At 37.7% G+C, this 17851-nt stretch overlaps 1 protein-coding gene across 4 annotated transcripts; it reads right to left on the reverse strand.

Moving 5' to 3' along the window:
- Positions 1-1041: 1041 nt before the first annotated feature.
- On the reverse strand, positions 1042-16545 carry LOC103998394 (chloroplastic group IIA intron splicing facilitator CRS1, chloroplastic). 4 transcript variants are annotated; one of them, XR_010491330.1, is made up of 9 exons: positions 15587-16545; positions 4726-5194; positions 4358-4488; positions 2756-3106; positions 2513-2669; positions 2039-2328; positions 1883-1942; positions 1346-1440; positions 1042-1245 (listed from the first exon to the last, which is right to left on the reverse strand). XR_010491330.1 is itself a non-coding variant. In XM_009419855.3 (8 exons), exons 1-8 carry the CDS (start codon positions 16508-16510, stop codon positions 1426-1428), a joined length of 2394 nt encoding a protein of 797 aa, XP_009418130.2. In that variant the 5' UTR covers positions 16511-16545; the 3' UTR covers positions 1042-1425. The 4 variants fall into 4 exon arrangements, 3 of the variants coding, with proteins under 3 accessions (XP_009418130.2, XP_009418129.2, XP_064982148.1); XM_009419855.3 differs by having other exon boundaries at positions 1042-1440; positions 4726-5191; XM_009419854.3 differs by having other exon boundaries at positions 1042-1440.
- Between the last annotated feature and the right edge of the window lie 1306 nt (positions 16546-17851).

Genomic DNA, 17851 nt, shown 5'->3' on the forward strand with positions numbered 1-17851 from the left:
CAAAAAATATACATCGTAAAATAGATTTAATGTTATTTGATTTAAATCATAATATAAAAAATTATTTTTACAGAAAAAAGGATGAAAATCAGGAGGAGCAAAAAAGCGAATCTCGACGACAATATCGTATTAACGACGAAGAAACTGATCTGTTCAATCGGTTTCTTCTCCCACAAACCATCCCCCCAAGGTTGGCTCCGTTTCCTCTTCCCTGTTTCGTTTTCTCATCCTTTTTACCTAACAGAACTGAAGACCGTCGGTGCAACCACCTCACGGCGCTACGATGAATGTACAATACCTGTTCTGTCACCCAATCTCGAGAACCACGATCATGGTGTCTCACAATTTTTTTCTAATTTACTAGTTTACAAAGGTTTCGGGGTGGAAAACTAGTGTGGAAAGCAGCGACGCGTCGGTGTTCCGAAGCATTCTATGCCTGGAGCAAACAGTGATTGCGACAGGGAGTCTCCGGCATCGTCAAGCTGTGCAACCCTTGGGATGCTCACCCAAGGGTTCAAGGGTCTCGGTTATCTCACCCGTGAACCTTACACTTGCTACACGTGTCGTGGTTTTATCTTTGTTGGATGATTCTAATTTTTTGAGTGCCTCTTATTTGTCGTATATCGTCTTTGATGCTACTACCTTTTTGTGAAGTATTGCTCTGGAGATAAATAATAAATAATAATAACCTTATATATATATATATATATATATATATATATATAAGCACAGTTAGGTACGTACATCAAGAAGTCATTGAGACATCCTCATAGTTGATATACTGTTAAATTAATAAAATAAATTTTTTTCTCACAAAAGATTAGTTGGAGAGTGGTATTTATCAAACAATATTTTCAATTCAATGGAGAATCAATATGGGATTAGATAGGGCCAATATCAATCAATATTTTTTTATTTATCATATTATTTATTTTTAGTAATATCGATCCATGTAGGTTGCATGGCATGCCGCGATGAAGTCCATGAATACCACAAGAACTCATTCACGAGGGCCGCTCATATCAACATTACAGAATATGCTAATCAGAATGAAGCACCCAAAAAATGGGTACAATTTTTTGAAAGTTTATTCTTGATAGCTCGGCTTGTGAACAACAAAAGGATTTTTTTTTTTCTTTTTTTTTGGTTGCAATGAGACACATAGGAGTTGCCAAAGGAGAACAGATAAATTCTTGATCAAGATCCAGCAGGATTTTCTCATGCTGACTCACCAACGAATACAACCTGGTATCGCGCAAGCACCAAGGCGGGACTTCAGAAAAAATAAGTACACATGCAAAGTCATTGGAACAACAACTACCTATATATTCAGCTTGATGCATACCATTGGTGGTTTCCGGTCCAATCGCAATTCCAATTGAAGTTCATCAGATCTGTAGGAATTATTTCCTTTTCCTCGCACTTTCATTCTAACTTTCTCTACAAAATCAGCAGATAATTGAGATAGTTATCTTCTGATATTTTATTTCCCAAGAGCTATATATGTATATATATATATATGTATATATGTATGTATATATGTATGTATATGTATATATGTATGTATACATATATACATATATATATTTATATATACATATATATATATTTATATATACATATATATATTTATATATACATATATATATTTATATATACATATATATATTTATATATACACATATATATATATATACACACATATATATATATATATACACACATATATATATATATATATACACACATATATATATATATATATATATATATTTGTTCATTATAGCGTTGGACTTTGTAGGATGTCAGTCGCAGTTGTTCTAGAAATAAAATGTAAATAGACAAAAACTTTTAAAAGCAAAGGAAGATGCATTGAACTTACCAGTCTCTGCGTCAATTCCCAGATTAATTTCTCTCTTTGGCGTGCAAAGTATTTCAAGGACTGCAAAGGAAAAAATTATAGAAAGTAAGAAACAAAGTCATGAAATATTACAGGATACAGATGAAAACGAATCTATAAGTAAATGCTAGTTATTACTCCTCGACGCTGTATCTCAATAGATCTTTGTAGTGCCTCTCTTTTCGACAGTAGGTTGTTCAATGGCTTTAGTGGACGAGCATAATTCTTCCCACGGTAGATAATTATTGCATGACTTGTCCTTAATTTCTCCACTGCAACCAGTATCCCACCACTCTCAACTTCAAGTAACCTTGCAGTACCAGTAATATGGTGAAATGCCTTCTGCTTGGTAAGCACTTTCACAACTTCTCTATGTTTCCAATGCTGGTGAATACTTCCGAAAACACCATCATAAATTCCACGCCTACCTGCAGACGCCAAGATCTTATTACTCTTGATCCAAAGTACCATCTTAAAAAGTACGGTCACATACCATAGAGAAATTGAAGACAGAAAACTTCTATCTATACCATTGCAGAATGAATTTGCCAGAGTGGCAAAGGGTACAATTTTAATAAAAGATGATATTAAGTTAGTTGTGATGGTTCATACCCAGCAATATGATTTCGTTCATTTCCAAGCCAACTTTTCGAAAAGCTTGCCTCTCCTCTTCTGTCAATATTTCCAGGTCTGCAGTTTGCTCCGAAGGGCAACATGACAGACTAAGCTTGCTCAACAGTTCCTCTGATCTCTCTATCTTCTGCTTAAGCTGGTGCATATTCAAACAAAATGTTCATTAATATGTCAGTTAAGCTTCATTAATACAACAAACTTGATGTCAGAATTTGGTCGTACAATGAAAAGCTTGTGCTCGTGCTCTCTTAGTTCCTTCTTCAACTTTTCCTTTTCAGCTTCAATTCGAATTTGGCCTCTATAACTCAGGTTGTTTAGGGAAATATGATTTGCCTGTATTTCCTGAAATTCCATATAAGTTCCAACAATGCTGAAGCTGGGCAGTATGTTATCCATAGCACGTAATGAGTTTGTGAACCCCGTTCGCGCTTTTTCTTCCTCAAGCTGTTGCTCATTGAGCTCTGCTTCTCTCTCATCAATCAGATTAGTCACTCCACCAGGGAGAAAATCTTTGCCTCTATACAGAATGATAAAGAACTTGTTTCTTAATATCAGAACACCACCTGTGAGACGCTGCATTTAGAGCTTCAGAATCAAGCACATGAAGCTTCAGAGTAACTATTATCTATCAAGATAGATCCCTAAACACCCTTATCAATTACCTTCAAATTGAAGGAAACAAGAAAGCAAATGAGTTCTAGATAGGAACCATTCGGTAACCTCAGTCATAAATCCCACTACTATATCCAATGCATGCTGAACTTTATGAGGGAAAAAGAAAAAGGCAATCAAGTTCCAGAACAACCATTTTCCTCATCTACATGTATTACAACCTAGCACTGAGTTTCTGATGCAGTTGTCTTTGATCAGATCTAGCTATCTGTAACAATTTCCTAGAATATTATGATAAGTTGAAGTTCCTGTTATAAAATTTTAGCACCAACCTTATTCACTTGAAGAGAAATGATACACAGAAAACAAAGTCCTTGAAGATTTAGAACTCTTTAACATATAGTAAACTGATGTGCTCAAGAAACAGGTTAGGAGCAACATTTAAAAGAGTGACCAAAGTTGGTAAGATATCCTAAAGAGAATATTGCCTGCTAACAGGGAAAAATGTGACCCACAGTACCTTGTCCATTAATAAACTATAGATGATATATTCAATTCGGATAATTTATTATCACTCCAATTGTAAGGTGTTGTGAAGAAAATTTCTCAGGCAGACACAAGAAAAACCACTATTCTCATTATTGAAAAGGTCAAAAGTCTCACTTATACACGTTTTTTTCACTTGTTTTAAACAGTGAAATATCTTCTTTTGGTTTGAAAGCCACCTTATACCAGTATATACATTGGGATTTTTCCAAGTTGTATTTATTAGAAATAAATAATGAAAATTGCAGTCTACCATCAAAACACTCAATCACATACTATAAAGCAAGGTTCGTCGTACCATACCGTACCGACGTTTCGACCCGGGCTCGGTACCGGTATGGTACGGTATACCGCTCGGTACACCCAGGTGTACCGAGCGGTACACTCGCGCGTACCGAGCACTGTACACTGCTACAGTACTGTACCGAGTACTGTACACTGATGTACTGTATACTGCTACAGTGTTCGTTACGGTACGGGGCGGTCTGCATACCGCTGGCCTATCGGACCGGTACGTATCACCCGTATCGGGCGGTACAGTCCGGTACGGCAAACCTTGCTATAAAGCAAAATTTTACATTTTTCGAATTCCAGTTTCAAGCATGTATTTTTATTTTAGTTTTTATTTGATTGGTAAATATGTAATTACAACATTAATATACTTGCCTTGAGCTCCAATGACATTTGCTCATTGTTGGTATTTTGAATTCCCACTTTGACTGCAATTTTGGCTATAAGGCTCTTCTCCCAAAGCTTTATAATTGAAGCAGCCAAGCCTTGAAGTTTTCTATTTCTACCTTCCAACAGAAGACAAGCACAATGTTACATTTAAAACTCTAATATCTCTGCATCTTTATGGATATATCTTTGTCACTAAACATGTATCTATACACATAAAGCCAGATATTGTCATATATTTACAAAAAAAACACTTGTCAGAAGAAAACAGCAACTAAGAGCAAAAATGATGGTAATAACATACATAATTAAAATCTAATATAAGGAAAAAGCTCACTGCATATGGCAGTAATTACCAAGAGCAAAATGAGTGGGCAAAGGGCGTGCAAGCTTCCGTAGATACGTCAATTCATCATCCGTCAGCTTTGGTCTTACTCCAGGAGGGCACATTCTTAATGGAGGCCGAAAACCAGGAACAACTTCTGGAAGTAGGTCTGCATCTACAGGTAGTGGCTTTTGCCACCACCAGTCAACAAAACGGGGACCTAAACCATCCAACAATCTGTCAGCTTCTCTCTCATATAGAGATCCTTCAATTGAAATATCACCCATTTGAATTCCAGACTCCATATTCTGTACTTCCCCATCCATCTTTACAACTGATCCTGAAACAATAGCACTGTCCTCTTCAAATATGCCAGGGTTCACTTTATTGACAGCATTAGGCGAACTAGGAGCATTTCGAAACATTTCATATTTTTGTCCTCTATAGACAACAAGAAAATCTCTCTTGCACCAAACAACCAAGCCTCCAGTCTTTGTCTGCTAATTTGTGGAGAAAAAAATGTTCAAAACATTCATAGCAGCCAATAAAAAAAGATAAACAAGATAGAAAATGCTATGCTTCACTTTGGTTGTCTAGATGACACATAACTAAAATGCAAAGAGACTATCTATATTTAACCCAAAAAGTTCATAAGCTGCATATTAGGAAACTTGATTGATAAAACAATCTTAAATAAATATTATCAGGAATGTAGATTAATAAAAAAGGTTGGAAGCATTCAGATTCTATCTTATTTGTGAGAAAGACATTCACCAGCAAACTCCAGCTTAACACTCAACATATAAATTCTTGGAAAGAATGAATATGAAAATAGTGATAATGAAGGTGAAACACAAAGAAAAGAGAAATAAGATACAATGCTCAGAAAAGTGAAGACATTATTACTTGAAAATTGAATTATGCATGGATAACTTAGTGATCCAGTTAATTTGCACAATAACTTATGAAGGCAAACCTTATCTACTTGATCCAAAATTCTTAAGCCCAATCATAAATAAAAAATTACTACATCGACATATGTAACATCCAGAATCCCATTACTTCCCATTGTGACTCCTTATTCAAATTCCTGACTTTCTCATCAGTGCATGATTGCATATAGCCCAAAAACATTCTCCAAGTCTATTGTGGAAATAATCCTATGAAGAATCATAATAACACGCACAAGATAACTTGCATCTTGTCACATGACAGACCATGCAGAGAGCAAAAAAGGACCTCTAATACCATTTGCCGCAACCTTAATCATAAAGCCATAGCAAAAATGCTTTTAATAGTCAAGCTTATGTCATTAGTGGTCAGTCACTAATTACATAATGCAAATCTGACCTCTCATTATCTCCTGATATTAGACTATGGGACGTACCAAATGGTCAACCTAGTTAATAGGCCAGAAGGTTTGTAAAACACAGGACAAACTACAAAGTAGAGGAAATATGCAAATTATGAGGGACTAAGGTAACAAGAGTCGACACAGCACAAGCTTATTAGGAGTATACTCTTCTTATTAAAGAAGCAAGAGAATAAGCAATGCTAATGAATTTATACGTCCAAGAAAGGTCTTGCAAATTTAGCAACAAACATGAAATGTTGAACTTTACTCCCAAATTCATAAAGAAATGAATAAACACACAAAAAAAGTAAGTGAATAAAGTATAAAAGGAAGATGACAACAGTAGATCTACATAAAGGTTCATCAGATACTTATCACACGCAAGATTCAATACTTGACTACTAGAATGCTACTAAATAATCAAGAAACCTAAAATAACATAATAACAAGATTAAGAGTGTAAGATCAGATGTACAGCAATCTAAGTGACATCTACTAGCCAAAATTGAACAGACTTCATCAGTTTCACACAAAAGTCAGCTAAAACTGACAGCAAATTTCCAGTCAAAATAAACATAGGTAGAAGACGAACTTCCAAATAAAATATAGAAGATAAGTTATTAAAATTAATAGCTCACTCAATTATTAGCAAGTCTTCAGTCTTCTAGATTTTGAAAATTGAAATACAGAGGATCAAAACACTTTGATTCAGGGAGCTGAACTAATCTTAGGTCTTTAATAAGCCAAAACACATTCAAAGGAAATCCCAAAAATAATTAAGATAGTAGAAATAAATGCTTTTTATCAGGGTTTGAGGTCCAACAAAAGTTGACCATCAACGCCCAATGGCTCCTGCTTTAGAAGTCAGTCCAAAATCGGTCTTCACTATTTCATGCTTTTCAGCCATAAATCTTGTAGAAAAACTTGGCTTATCATTTTCCTTGAATTTCAAAATATGGTGCAGGAAAATCAAATTTTCTTCTCTCTCAAGTTCCCTTGGCTTTGCAAATTAGAAATGTGAACCAAATCTTGTGCAATTTTCCTAGATTTTTCAAGGAACATAGTAGAAATGCTCCATTATTTTACTTAAAAGGACAGGAGAATCATTTCACGGTCAGCTTGGAAGTAGAACTGTCTGACCTCCTGATGAGTCAGATACCAAGAGAAATTCTTCAAATTTTCAACCTCTTTTCTTCTCATGTTTTCCAACCTAAAACGAAGTTCAATCCAATTTTCACCGTCTTTCTATTCTTGCCCTTTTTCTCTACCCACTTTCTCTCTTCCTCCATGGTTGTTGAAATTTCCTAGTGCTGTTAAGGGCCTTTTTGTTCTCACTTTTGCTTTCTTACTCAGCTGCTGAAGGTTTCATGGCTTCTCTTGTTGAAGATTGACTGCCACCCCCACTTAGAGGGGGAAAAAAGAAGAAAAAAACAAGTGAAATCCTTTTATTCTTCAGTCCTTGTATTTAATATCCTACACCTGATATCTGGGCTTTTAATCCTAATGATGTATCTTTTATCAAAGAAGATGAAGCTAATCCAATTACTTGCTTCAATTTGCCCCTATAACTAAATTTCAAAAGAGTAACCTTTTGGGTCAATTGAAGGGCTGTTAGGTATCAGTACTCTGTAACTTTGGTATTTCCTTGGCAAATTTCAATAGTTTATTCATAATCTATCTTCTGGCCTAAATTTGATTTCTTTATTATCCACTGGATAACATCCAAATAGACTATTTAACTTGTGTTAATTTTTTATTGAAAAGTATAGTTGAACTTCAGTTTGTTTTTCTATCAGCTGATACCTTGAAGTAAATAAAATAAAAACAACCATTATAATTATTCAGGGGAATCAAAAAGATAAAAATAGGCACCACAAAATTGTCTCTGTATTTCTCTCAACAAAACTTCCAATCTTTTGGGTGAATACAGGTCCTCTAAGATTCAAAGATAAGAACAGAACTTTGATTGGTGACCTTTCCTTCCCTATTTAAACTCCTGATCAACCTAGCCTTCAAATGTCCACAAATATTTTGCAAAATGCAATAAACAAATGAAAAAGACAACTAAACATGATAGAATTCACACCATGAATATTGGCTTTTACAGGCTTAACCAATGCTAGGCCTAAGCAAATCCAAAATATATACTAGATTGCGTATTTCATGTGCTTCTAATTTTTCAGTTGCATACTGTGAAGAATCTATACAAATGTAACTTACTTGGGAGGGACAATGGGTAAAGATCAAAGGAATAGCAAATCACAAAACATAACCTACGTTGAGACATGGATTTCTAGATTGGATAATCTTGATTTCTAGATTGAGACATAGATGTCTCTGTTGAGACATCCGGGTTGGTTAGTGTATTGTTGCACGAGTGATAGGTCTTAGATTTGAGTTCATGTGTGAGCATCATGTATGCTATTTAATATAATCTTCCAATTTTTCAAAAAAAAGATTGGGCAATGCCTGTCTCTAGTTTTGCTAGTATATTAGCAACACTAGTGGCCAGTCCATTCACTAGAAATTTACCAAAATTAGTTGGAAATTGATCCGTGCAACATCCTATCCAATAAGAAGATGTACATGTGGAAGAAGATACACAGTAGGGGAAAGTTCAACCAAATCCCATTCTCAATTGGCTAAATAAATTGGCCCCGGCAAGGGGAAGGAAAATACTACTCTCACTAGAAATTGTGACCAAGAGTCATGAGACATCTTCTTAAAACAACATATAAAATATGTCTTCATATTACACCAGCAATGATTTTATATTAACAAATATTTTTACATAACTTATTTTAAAAAAATTAAGAATGCTTACATGACAAATTTTATTAGTATTTTCACATACATGGAATTTTTATTTTTTTCATAATTATGTTTAGGTTATTATTGTCACTTGTAATTTTAATTGATTGGGATTTATTGATCCAATATAGGCATTTTCACAAACTGAATTGGAGATCATAAGATATGACCAATTCTAAATTTGTGAATATTACTCCCAAAAACCTACCACAAAATACACCATCTACGGTTTAGAGTATGGGCCACTCTATAATAAATCAAAGGCAATATAAGGCATCGAAATTATACATCAAGAAATGTTTGTATTCTGTGCCTTGAATGTATCTCATCTTTTCCTTTTAGTTCAAATCAAAATAGATCCCATGGAAACTGATGTGAGGCTCATATGTTATCAGTGTCTCCAGAAATTTTGCTATAAAATATTAACTAAAACTAAAGAAGGATTATCCTGAATGCCCGAGTAAGAAGTTTCCTTATGAAATTTGAGCTACAAAGATTATCATTAAGATTTGAGGTTAACGATTCAAAGGCCAAAGAGTTTCTATGCAAGAAATTTCAAAGGCATCAAAGATCCAAAAGACAGGTAGAAAGCAGCAAAGCATGGTGGAAGTCTTTACACAGACACATTTTCTGATCATGGTGCATCATCGATGAAAAAGAATGTTCATAGAGCTCAAGATACATTCTTTATTTCTTATTAGCTTATGCTTAATCTTATTGATAGTAGAAAGAAAATTATGAGACTCCATAGAGTTTAAAAAAAAAAAAAGTCATTCAACGGCCATTCTGCACAAGCAAAAACAATCTTCAAACAAGTATTCACAATAGCTTTTCTTATTTGTCTATCTCAATGTTTAGTAATATAGTCCCTTCCAAAGTTCAAAGAAAATCTAAACAATCTTCACAAAAAGGGTTCTTTGGTGCAAATAAATACAAACTTGGAAGGCATCTACTTCAATATTTATGCTGCTTACACCAGCAACCATGCAGTTATCTCACTTGAAAGTGTTAATGTTAGGACTCTAGCTAGGAGAGTCCTAATTGAGAGGGACATTCATGTAAAACCTACCTAAGCCGACCCCTATTAAAGAGGTAAAGAGGCCGGCTAGGGTTAGGAGGTTGTTTCTTAAAGAAGAATTAGGAGTTGTAAAGGAATAGGAGTCTTAAGAATTAGGAGTTGTAAAGGAATAGGAGTCTTAAGTATGAGTCCTATTAGGAGTTGGTTAGAAGTATGAGTCTTGAGTAGGAGTCCTATTAGGAGTTAGGGTTTAGAAGCCCTATAAATAGACATGTATTCCTCCTCTTTTCATAAGCAATAGATGAATCTTTTCTGCAGCCTTTGAGCAGCAACTTGGAGGGAGGAACCCCTATAGAGTTCCAAGGAGGCCGATCCCCTAAAGACATCAACCCCAAGTTTAGAATCTGCAAGGGTTCTATCACCTGGTATCAGAGCAGCGTTCTTGGCGTCTCGCTGCCCTTCCACAGCCATCCATCAACCCTCCACAACCGCTCAAAGCAATTCCCACAATTGCTTAAAAGATCGTCGTTGAATTCCGTCATCATCTCCACCACCGCGGATCATCCTTTGATTTCCTCGTGAATTGCAACAGGTTCTGGTTTCCTACCTTACTGCTACTGCAATTTAGTTATCCTTATTCGAAAATCCAAAAAAAAAAAAAAAAATCGTTCCTATATTGCTGCATAAACTTTTCGTCACAAAGTTTTCATCTCTACGACGAAAGATACATAGCAGAATTCCAGCCGCATAGCACCATCTGTTTGATCTTGCTACTGTGTTATTTCTATCCAAATTTCTACGAAATTTTTATGACATCTTTAACACTTTCTAACAGTGGATTTCCCTTTGGTTTCATCAAAAAATTCTCAATATAAACTACTGATCTTTTATGTCCAATCTGCTGTACTTGAATTGCAGAATTCAAGCTGCATAGCACCATCTGTTTGATCTTGCTACTGTGCTTTTTCTATCCAAATTTCTACGAAATTTTTATGACATCTTTGACACTTCCTAACAGTGGATTCCCCTTTGGTTTCATCAAAAAATTCTCAATATAAACTACTGATCTTTTATGTCCAATCTGCTGCACTTGAATTACAGAATTCAAGCCGCATAGCACCATCTGTTTGATCTTGCTACTGTGCTTTTTCTATCCAAATTTCTACGAAATTTTTATTATATCTTTGACACTTCCTAACAGTAGATTTCCCTTTGGTTTCATCGAAAAATTCTTAATATAAGCTACTGATCTTTTATGTCCAATCTGCTGCACTTGAAAATCTATGCTGCAGAAAATTTCAGCTGCATATCGTTGCCTTAACCCATCTATTTGCAATCTTTTTTGAATGAAATTTCTTATACACTTCATAGATCATCTTGGCTTCCATCGAAGATTGATCTATTAAGAAATTCATCTCTAAAAATGATTTTATGTTGCTGCAAATTTTCATCGTAACCCGCTGAAATTTTTCGACGACAATTCTGCAATTGCAACTTGCACCAATTTCCTTGTTGTTATACTGCCGAAATTTTCTTGATTAAATTAGATATCCTTGCTGTCATATAAACTGTGATTTTGCTATCAATTCCCTCCTCAATTCTCTTAAGTTTTTGGTGGAAATTACGTCGAGAAACCGTTGTTTCTTTGACGACAATTCTACTCTTACAAGACAACACATACTTGCTGCAACTTCTACGGATTTCTGTCAAACCTTTGCTACCATCTACCACAGATCCAAAACTTGCATCCACAACCCTAAAACTCTGCCAAACCACACCCTCAAACTGTACCCAAAACAACCACAAAATAAGGCTAAACCGCAGCCTACATCCACCAATCCACCAACCCTTTCAACCATCACTTCTCTTAACCTATACATGCCTTTAACCCAACAACAAAAGAGAGATTTTGGAGCATATACTATGGTATCTAAGGAGGCAATCAATGCTAAATTCGAAGCCTTGGAGGTGCGAATGGAGGATAAGATTCGGATGCTCTTTACCGAACTCAGATTGGGCCGACCACTAAGCCCGAAGAAATCAAATCAAGGAGAGAGCTTTGCCCAATCACACCAAGCCCGAATAGATGACTTCCAAGGGAGGGGAGGCTATATGACTGACCCCAACTATCCATGCATGAGAGTGAACTTCCCTAGATGGGAAGAAGGAGACCCGATTGGTTGGATCTCGCGCGCGGAGCAATATTTTCGGTACCACAAAACCGCGGATGTATCTATGGTGAAAATTGCAGCTATACATCTTGAAGGGGATGCTATATAGTGGTTTGACTGGTTTGAACATACTTATGGAGTCCTTTCATGGCGACAATTCAAAGAAGGACTGCTGATTCGCTTCAGACCAACCGATTACGAGAATATTGACGAACAACTAGCAAAGATCCGACAAACCTCCACCATTCAGGAGTACCAAACCAAGTTTGAAAGGTTATCTAATCAAACTCGTGATTGGTCTCAAAAACAGCTATTGAGGACCTTCATTGAGGGCTTGAAGCCGGAGATCCGAGGAGAAGTTAAAGCGCGACAACCGTATACACTTATGGCAGCCATCTCTTTCGCACGACATCAAGAGGAGCAATTGAACCATGAAGCTCGGAGGACTAGGGTCACTCCTCAACCAGCAATATTGAAGCCCTCAGCCCCCCCTACTATCGACCAAGTCCCTACACCAAAGAGGTCAACAAGAGAAGAGCTTCGGGAGCGATATGCGAAGGGGTTATGTTGGCATTGTGACGAGCCGTAGAGCCGTGAGCATCGCTGTAGTAAAGGGAGACTTCTTATGATTGAACCAATAGAAGAAGAGGTCATTGAACATCCAGAAGAGAGCCTTGAACATGAAGAAGAAGATGCAGAAGAAGAGCCACAACCGATTGAAGTTACGGTACATGCACTAGCCGGCTACTCAAACCCGTAAACGATGAAAGTTGGAGGCCTTCTCAAACAACAATCGATCACTGTTCTCATCGACACGGGCAATTCTAATAACTTTCTAAATAGTAAGGTTACTATCCAGATGGCCTTACCTATTGAGAATTGCAGCAGGTTTGACGTTAAGGTCATCGACGGACGGATTTTCAATTGTGATCGTAGGCGCCCGCAGGAGAAACTATTGCTGCAGGACCAAGAGATAATTGCATATTTCTTCCTTCTCCCTCTTGATGATTATGAGGCCATGCTCATAATTAAATGGTTGACGATATTATATGATATTTCTTGGAATTTTATGCAACTAATTCTGAAATTTTACAGTAAGGAGAAACAGGTGATACTGAACGGGAAACGTGAGGGCGACATAACGACGATTTGCACACAATAAATGAAGAAGGTTTTGCATAAAGCATGCAGCGGCCTTTTGGTACAACTTGAGCAGCAAACTAAGGGAGAGCCAACAAAATTTGAAGATCCAAATCTACTTCCATTGCTTGCTGAATTTTCAGATATATTTGACGAACCGTGCAACCTACCTCTTACCCGTTGGCATGATCATTGTATAACGATTCTTCCAGGCAAATCTGCAGCAAATGCTCAGCCATATCAGTATCCACATCTCCAGAAGGATGAAATAGAAAGGATTATAAAAGAGATGCTCAAAACAGGAGTTATTCGGCCATGTTGCAGCCCTTACTCTTCACCGGTGCTCCTCATACGAAAGAAGGATGGAATATGGCGATTATGTGTTGATTACCGAGCTCTCAATGGCATAACCATCAAGGATAAATACCCTATTCCATTAGTAGATGAGTTGCTAAGGGAGCACAAATCTTCACAAAGCTGGACCTTCGATCCAGGTATCATCAAATACGAGTATGCGAAGAAGACATACCGAAAATCACCTTTTGAACACACAACAACCACTATGAATTTTTGCTTTCTTCAAAAGAAGGTGGAATATCTTGGGCATATCATATCAGAGAAAGGTGTGGTAGTAGACCCCTTCAAAATTGGAGCAATGCAAAACTGGCTGACCCCGAGGAACATAAAATTGCTACATGGCTTTCTGGGTTTAACAGGCTACTACTGCAAGTTCGTGAAAAACTATGGAGAGATTAGTGCACCAGTTACTTCCTTACTGAAAAAAGATGTCTTCCAATGGTCTGACAGAGCCTCCGCTGCCTTCGACAAACTTAAGGTAGCCATGACGATGATGCCGGTGCTAACACTACCATATTTCAACCGACCCTTCATTATTGAGGCCGACACATCTGAAGTCAGAATTGGAGTCATTCTCATGCAAGATGGTCGACCACTCACATACACTAGCAATGCATTATCTCCCTCCTATCAAAATAAGTCAACATATGATAAGGAGATGCTCGCCATTGTGCGCGCAGCAACGCGGTGGAGACCCTACTTGATTGGTCGATGATTTCAAATTAAAACCGACCAAAAAAGCCTTAAGTACTTTTTGAAGCGAAAGATATCATCCCCTGAGCAGCAAAAATGGGTAACAAAACTTCTTAGATTTGATTATGAAACAACTTACAAAAAGGGGAAAGAGAATGTTCTTGCAGATACGATTTCGCAGCTACCCGAGTAAGCTGAAGTTTCAGTCGTTTCACTTCGGACTAGCGACTTCCTTGAGGATATTAAGATAGAATGGCAGAAAGATTCAGAGACTAGTAAGATTATAAAAAAATAAATAAAAAATTGGAGGAAGCACCAAGCTCCGTGGCTCATTACAATTGGGACTCAAAAGAATTACACTATAAGGGATGCATTATGCTTGTGACAAATTCTACTTGCATCTTCACAAGCAGATTTTGGACAAAGTTATTCCATATGCAGGGTATTAAATTGAAAAGGAGTATGGCATATCACCCACAAACCGATGGCCAAATAAAAGTTGTAAATAGGTGCTTGGAGATAGCCCAAAGCCACCCACCAAATATGACTACGCAAGGAGAACTCCAGACCCAACCAAGTGCTATTATTGATCGACGGATTGTGACTCAACGATGACAACCCACTACCAACCCACTACTGAAGTGCTAATACAGTGGGCGAACCTATTATCAAAAGATGCCACTTGGGAGAACTATGACGACTTGAAGATCAAATTCTCAGAATTCAAGAATCGTCAACCTCGAGGACAAGGCTGATTTGAAGAGGGCAGGTCTGTTAGGACTCTAGCTAGGAGAGTCCTAATTGAGAGGGACATTCATGTAAAACCTACCTAAGCCGACCCCTATTAAAGAGGTAAAGAGGCCGACTAGGGTTAGGAGGTTGTTTCTTAAAGAAGAATTAGGAGTTGTAAAGGAATATGAGTCTTAAGTAGGAGTCCTATTAGGAGTTGGTTAGAAGTAGGAGTCTTGAGTAGAAGTCCTATTAGGAGTTAGGGTTTAGAAGCCCTATAAATAGACATGTATTCCTCCTCTTTTCATAAGCAATAGATGAATCTTTTCTGCAGCCTTTGAGCAGTAACTTGGAGGGAGGAACCCCTATAGAGTTCCAAGGAGGCCGATCCCCTAAAGATATCAACCCCAAGTTTAGAATCTGCAAGGGTTCTAACAGTTAAATACGAAATAAAACAAATAATTGCAACAGTTTCTTTTTGTTTTCTCTTCTCCATCGGTTGTCAGCTCTTCAAATTGTTAAATGTGAAGTAATCCTTCATTCCACAAATGTACCAAATGAGAAAATATAAAAAGAAAAAGTTATGAGAGCTGGATTGGAACATAATTGCACCAGTTACCTCAACGATCTCTCGAGCTCTGTCCATGTTGCGCCGCAGTGGCTCGACGATCCTAACCATCACGAGCTCATTCTCCTTCCAACCCCTCCGAATCTCCTCCACCACCCCCTGCGTCACGCCTGATTTCTTGGCCTTCACCCACCTCGTCATCTGCCTCGCCTCGCCCCGCAGCCGGAACAGCAATTCAGGAGCAAGTACCGATTCCGCCGATGTGACCACCTTCACCTTCTTCTCCCTCCCAAACACCAGTTTCTCCTCCGCCGTGACCCACGGCGCCCTCTGGCCACGGCCACCTTTGGCCGGCCTGAGTGGGACACCGAATTCCGCCGCTTGCCCAGCATCGGCGAAGGCAACAGCGGGAGTCTCCTCATCTGGCTCGGCGGAGTGTACCTGGCGGAGGTTTTTGATGTTCCTGATAATCCCGAGCATGGCGTGGCGGCTCCGGCCACCCCGGACCTTGTCGGTGAGGGGTCGGTCGGCAGGGCCGGGACCCTTCTTCTTGTTCCTGGTGCTTCTGCTAGGGTTCGAAAGGTCGAGGACTTGGTCGGAAGGGAGGAGGAAGGGGGATGTCATCCAGGGGGCGGTGGGCATCTTGAGCGATTCAGCGTTGTCTGGGAGCAGCCATGGGGCCGCCGGCAGCGGCGGCGGAGGGGAGGGAATTTTCTTCTCGTGGGATGGGGTAGAGATGTGGTGGGGTGGTTGTAGTTGGAACGGGGGAAGCTTGAGAGGAGGTCGCAGAGGATGGTTGGGACGGGGAAGGGAGCAGCGCAGAGAGCTCGACGCGATGGAAGAGGAGAAGCAGGATGAGGAGAAGGGCAGGGCGGAAGGAGGAGGCATTAGCTGCGGAGAAATGGAGGAGCGAAGAGGTTGGAGTCGTCCTTGGGGATATGTCGGCGACGGTGGTGGTGGTGGTGAGGACAACATAGCAAAACATTCGACACCGCTGAATCACCGTTGAAAACTTTTCGGGTGACGTAAGTCCCGAGATAGTGGATGCGAGGGACAACGAATAGGATAAGCAGTGGAAAGTGACATCAGCCGTGGCCGTGTCACGGGTGACTCGGTCCTTATTTTCATTCTTAAATATATTGAAGAATTACTAGGATAACATTAGAGCTGGCTACTTTTATTGTCATAAAATTTTATCTTATTATCATAAAATTAATTTGAAAAAACTTATGATAAAAGTTCTTGAAATGTTGTCCAAACTTATCATAAAATTATCTTTCTTCTCTATTGCATCAGTATATTATTTTCACATAATGTGAAAAAGAATTTTCACATTATATTATTTCACGATATGCTTATCACTATTAGTAAAAATGATAGATCATGTACCCACCCATCTTTCTGGAATCTTAAATTTATTTAGAGATTTAATTGGGTCTAAGTTAATAAATCTAAAATTGAAATATTTTTTCCTAAGAATTGCTTTCTTCATCCCAAACATCACACTCGTAGTACATTGGGCTCAGACAAAGAGTATTGGCCTGTTCTTTATATTGAGACTTTTGTCATTCATTATTTCTTATCTATCAAGCTTCAAGGTTCAATCATGGATAATATCCATAATCGTCCAAAAATGAAACAAAAGATTCCTATGTCAAGTTGATAAACCAATAGTTGTATTATGGAAAAGATCACCAGTAGAATTTCTAGGATCACCGAGAGCTAATCTTGGGATGACACCAAATAGCACAAAATAAAAAAAAATTTAAACTCATAAGTTTGAGATGATATTATTATAGCGTAGGTAGTGAAGATCTTGGGATCGTAGACATTTGCGACACCGTAGGATTAACAAGGTTCTTTTCGTTTTGAATGGATATAATAAAAAATATATCAATATCTTAATTTATTAACTATGATTATACTTTATATTGAATGAATTATATGTTGGGAAACCTAATATCCACATCTCATCTCCTCCCGCTGCGGAGTAGAAAATAAAAATAAAATTAGATTTCTTAAAATTAGGTACTTGACGATTGATGCGTGAAAAAAATTATATATATATATATATATATATATATATATATATATATATATATATATATAAAGTGTTACGTAGAGAAATCATATATCTCTAAAATTTTCAGATTCGATAGATGATGAATGAGAACTCGCGTACTCTTCTCTAGCGAAGATCTACATGGTATACATGACGATGACACTCAAATCGTTACGAGATCTCACTCTCCATAGGCAATACAAGGCTACTAGAGTAAGGAGGAGGAGAGGAGAATATTATAGGCAATCACCAGA

This window comes from Musa acuminata, chromosome BXJ2-9 (assembly GCF_036884655.1).
Source record: "Musa acuminata AAA Group cultivar baxijiao chromosome BXJ2-9, Cavendish_Baxijiao_AAA, whole genome shotgun sequence".
NCBI classification, from domain to species: domain Eukaryota; kingdom Viridiplantae; phylum Streptophyta; class Magnoliopsida; order Zingiberales; family Musaceae; genus Musa; species Musa acuminata.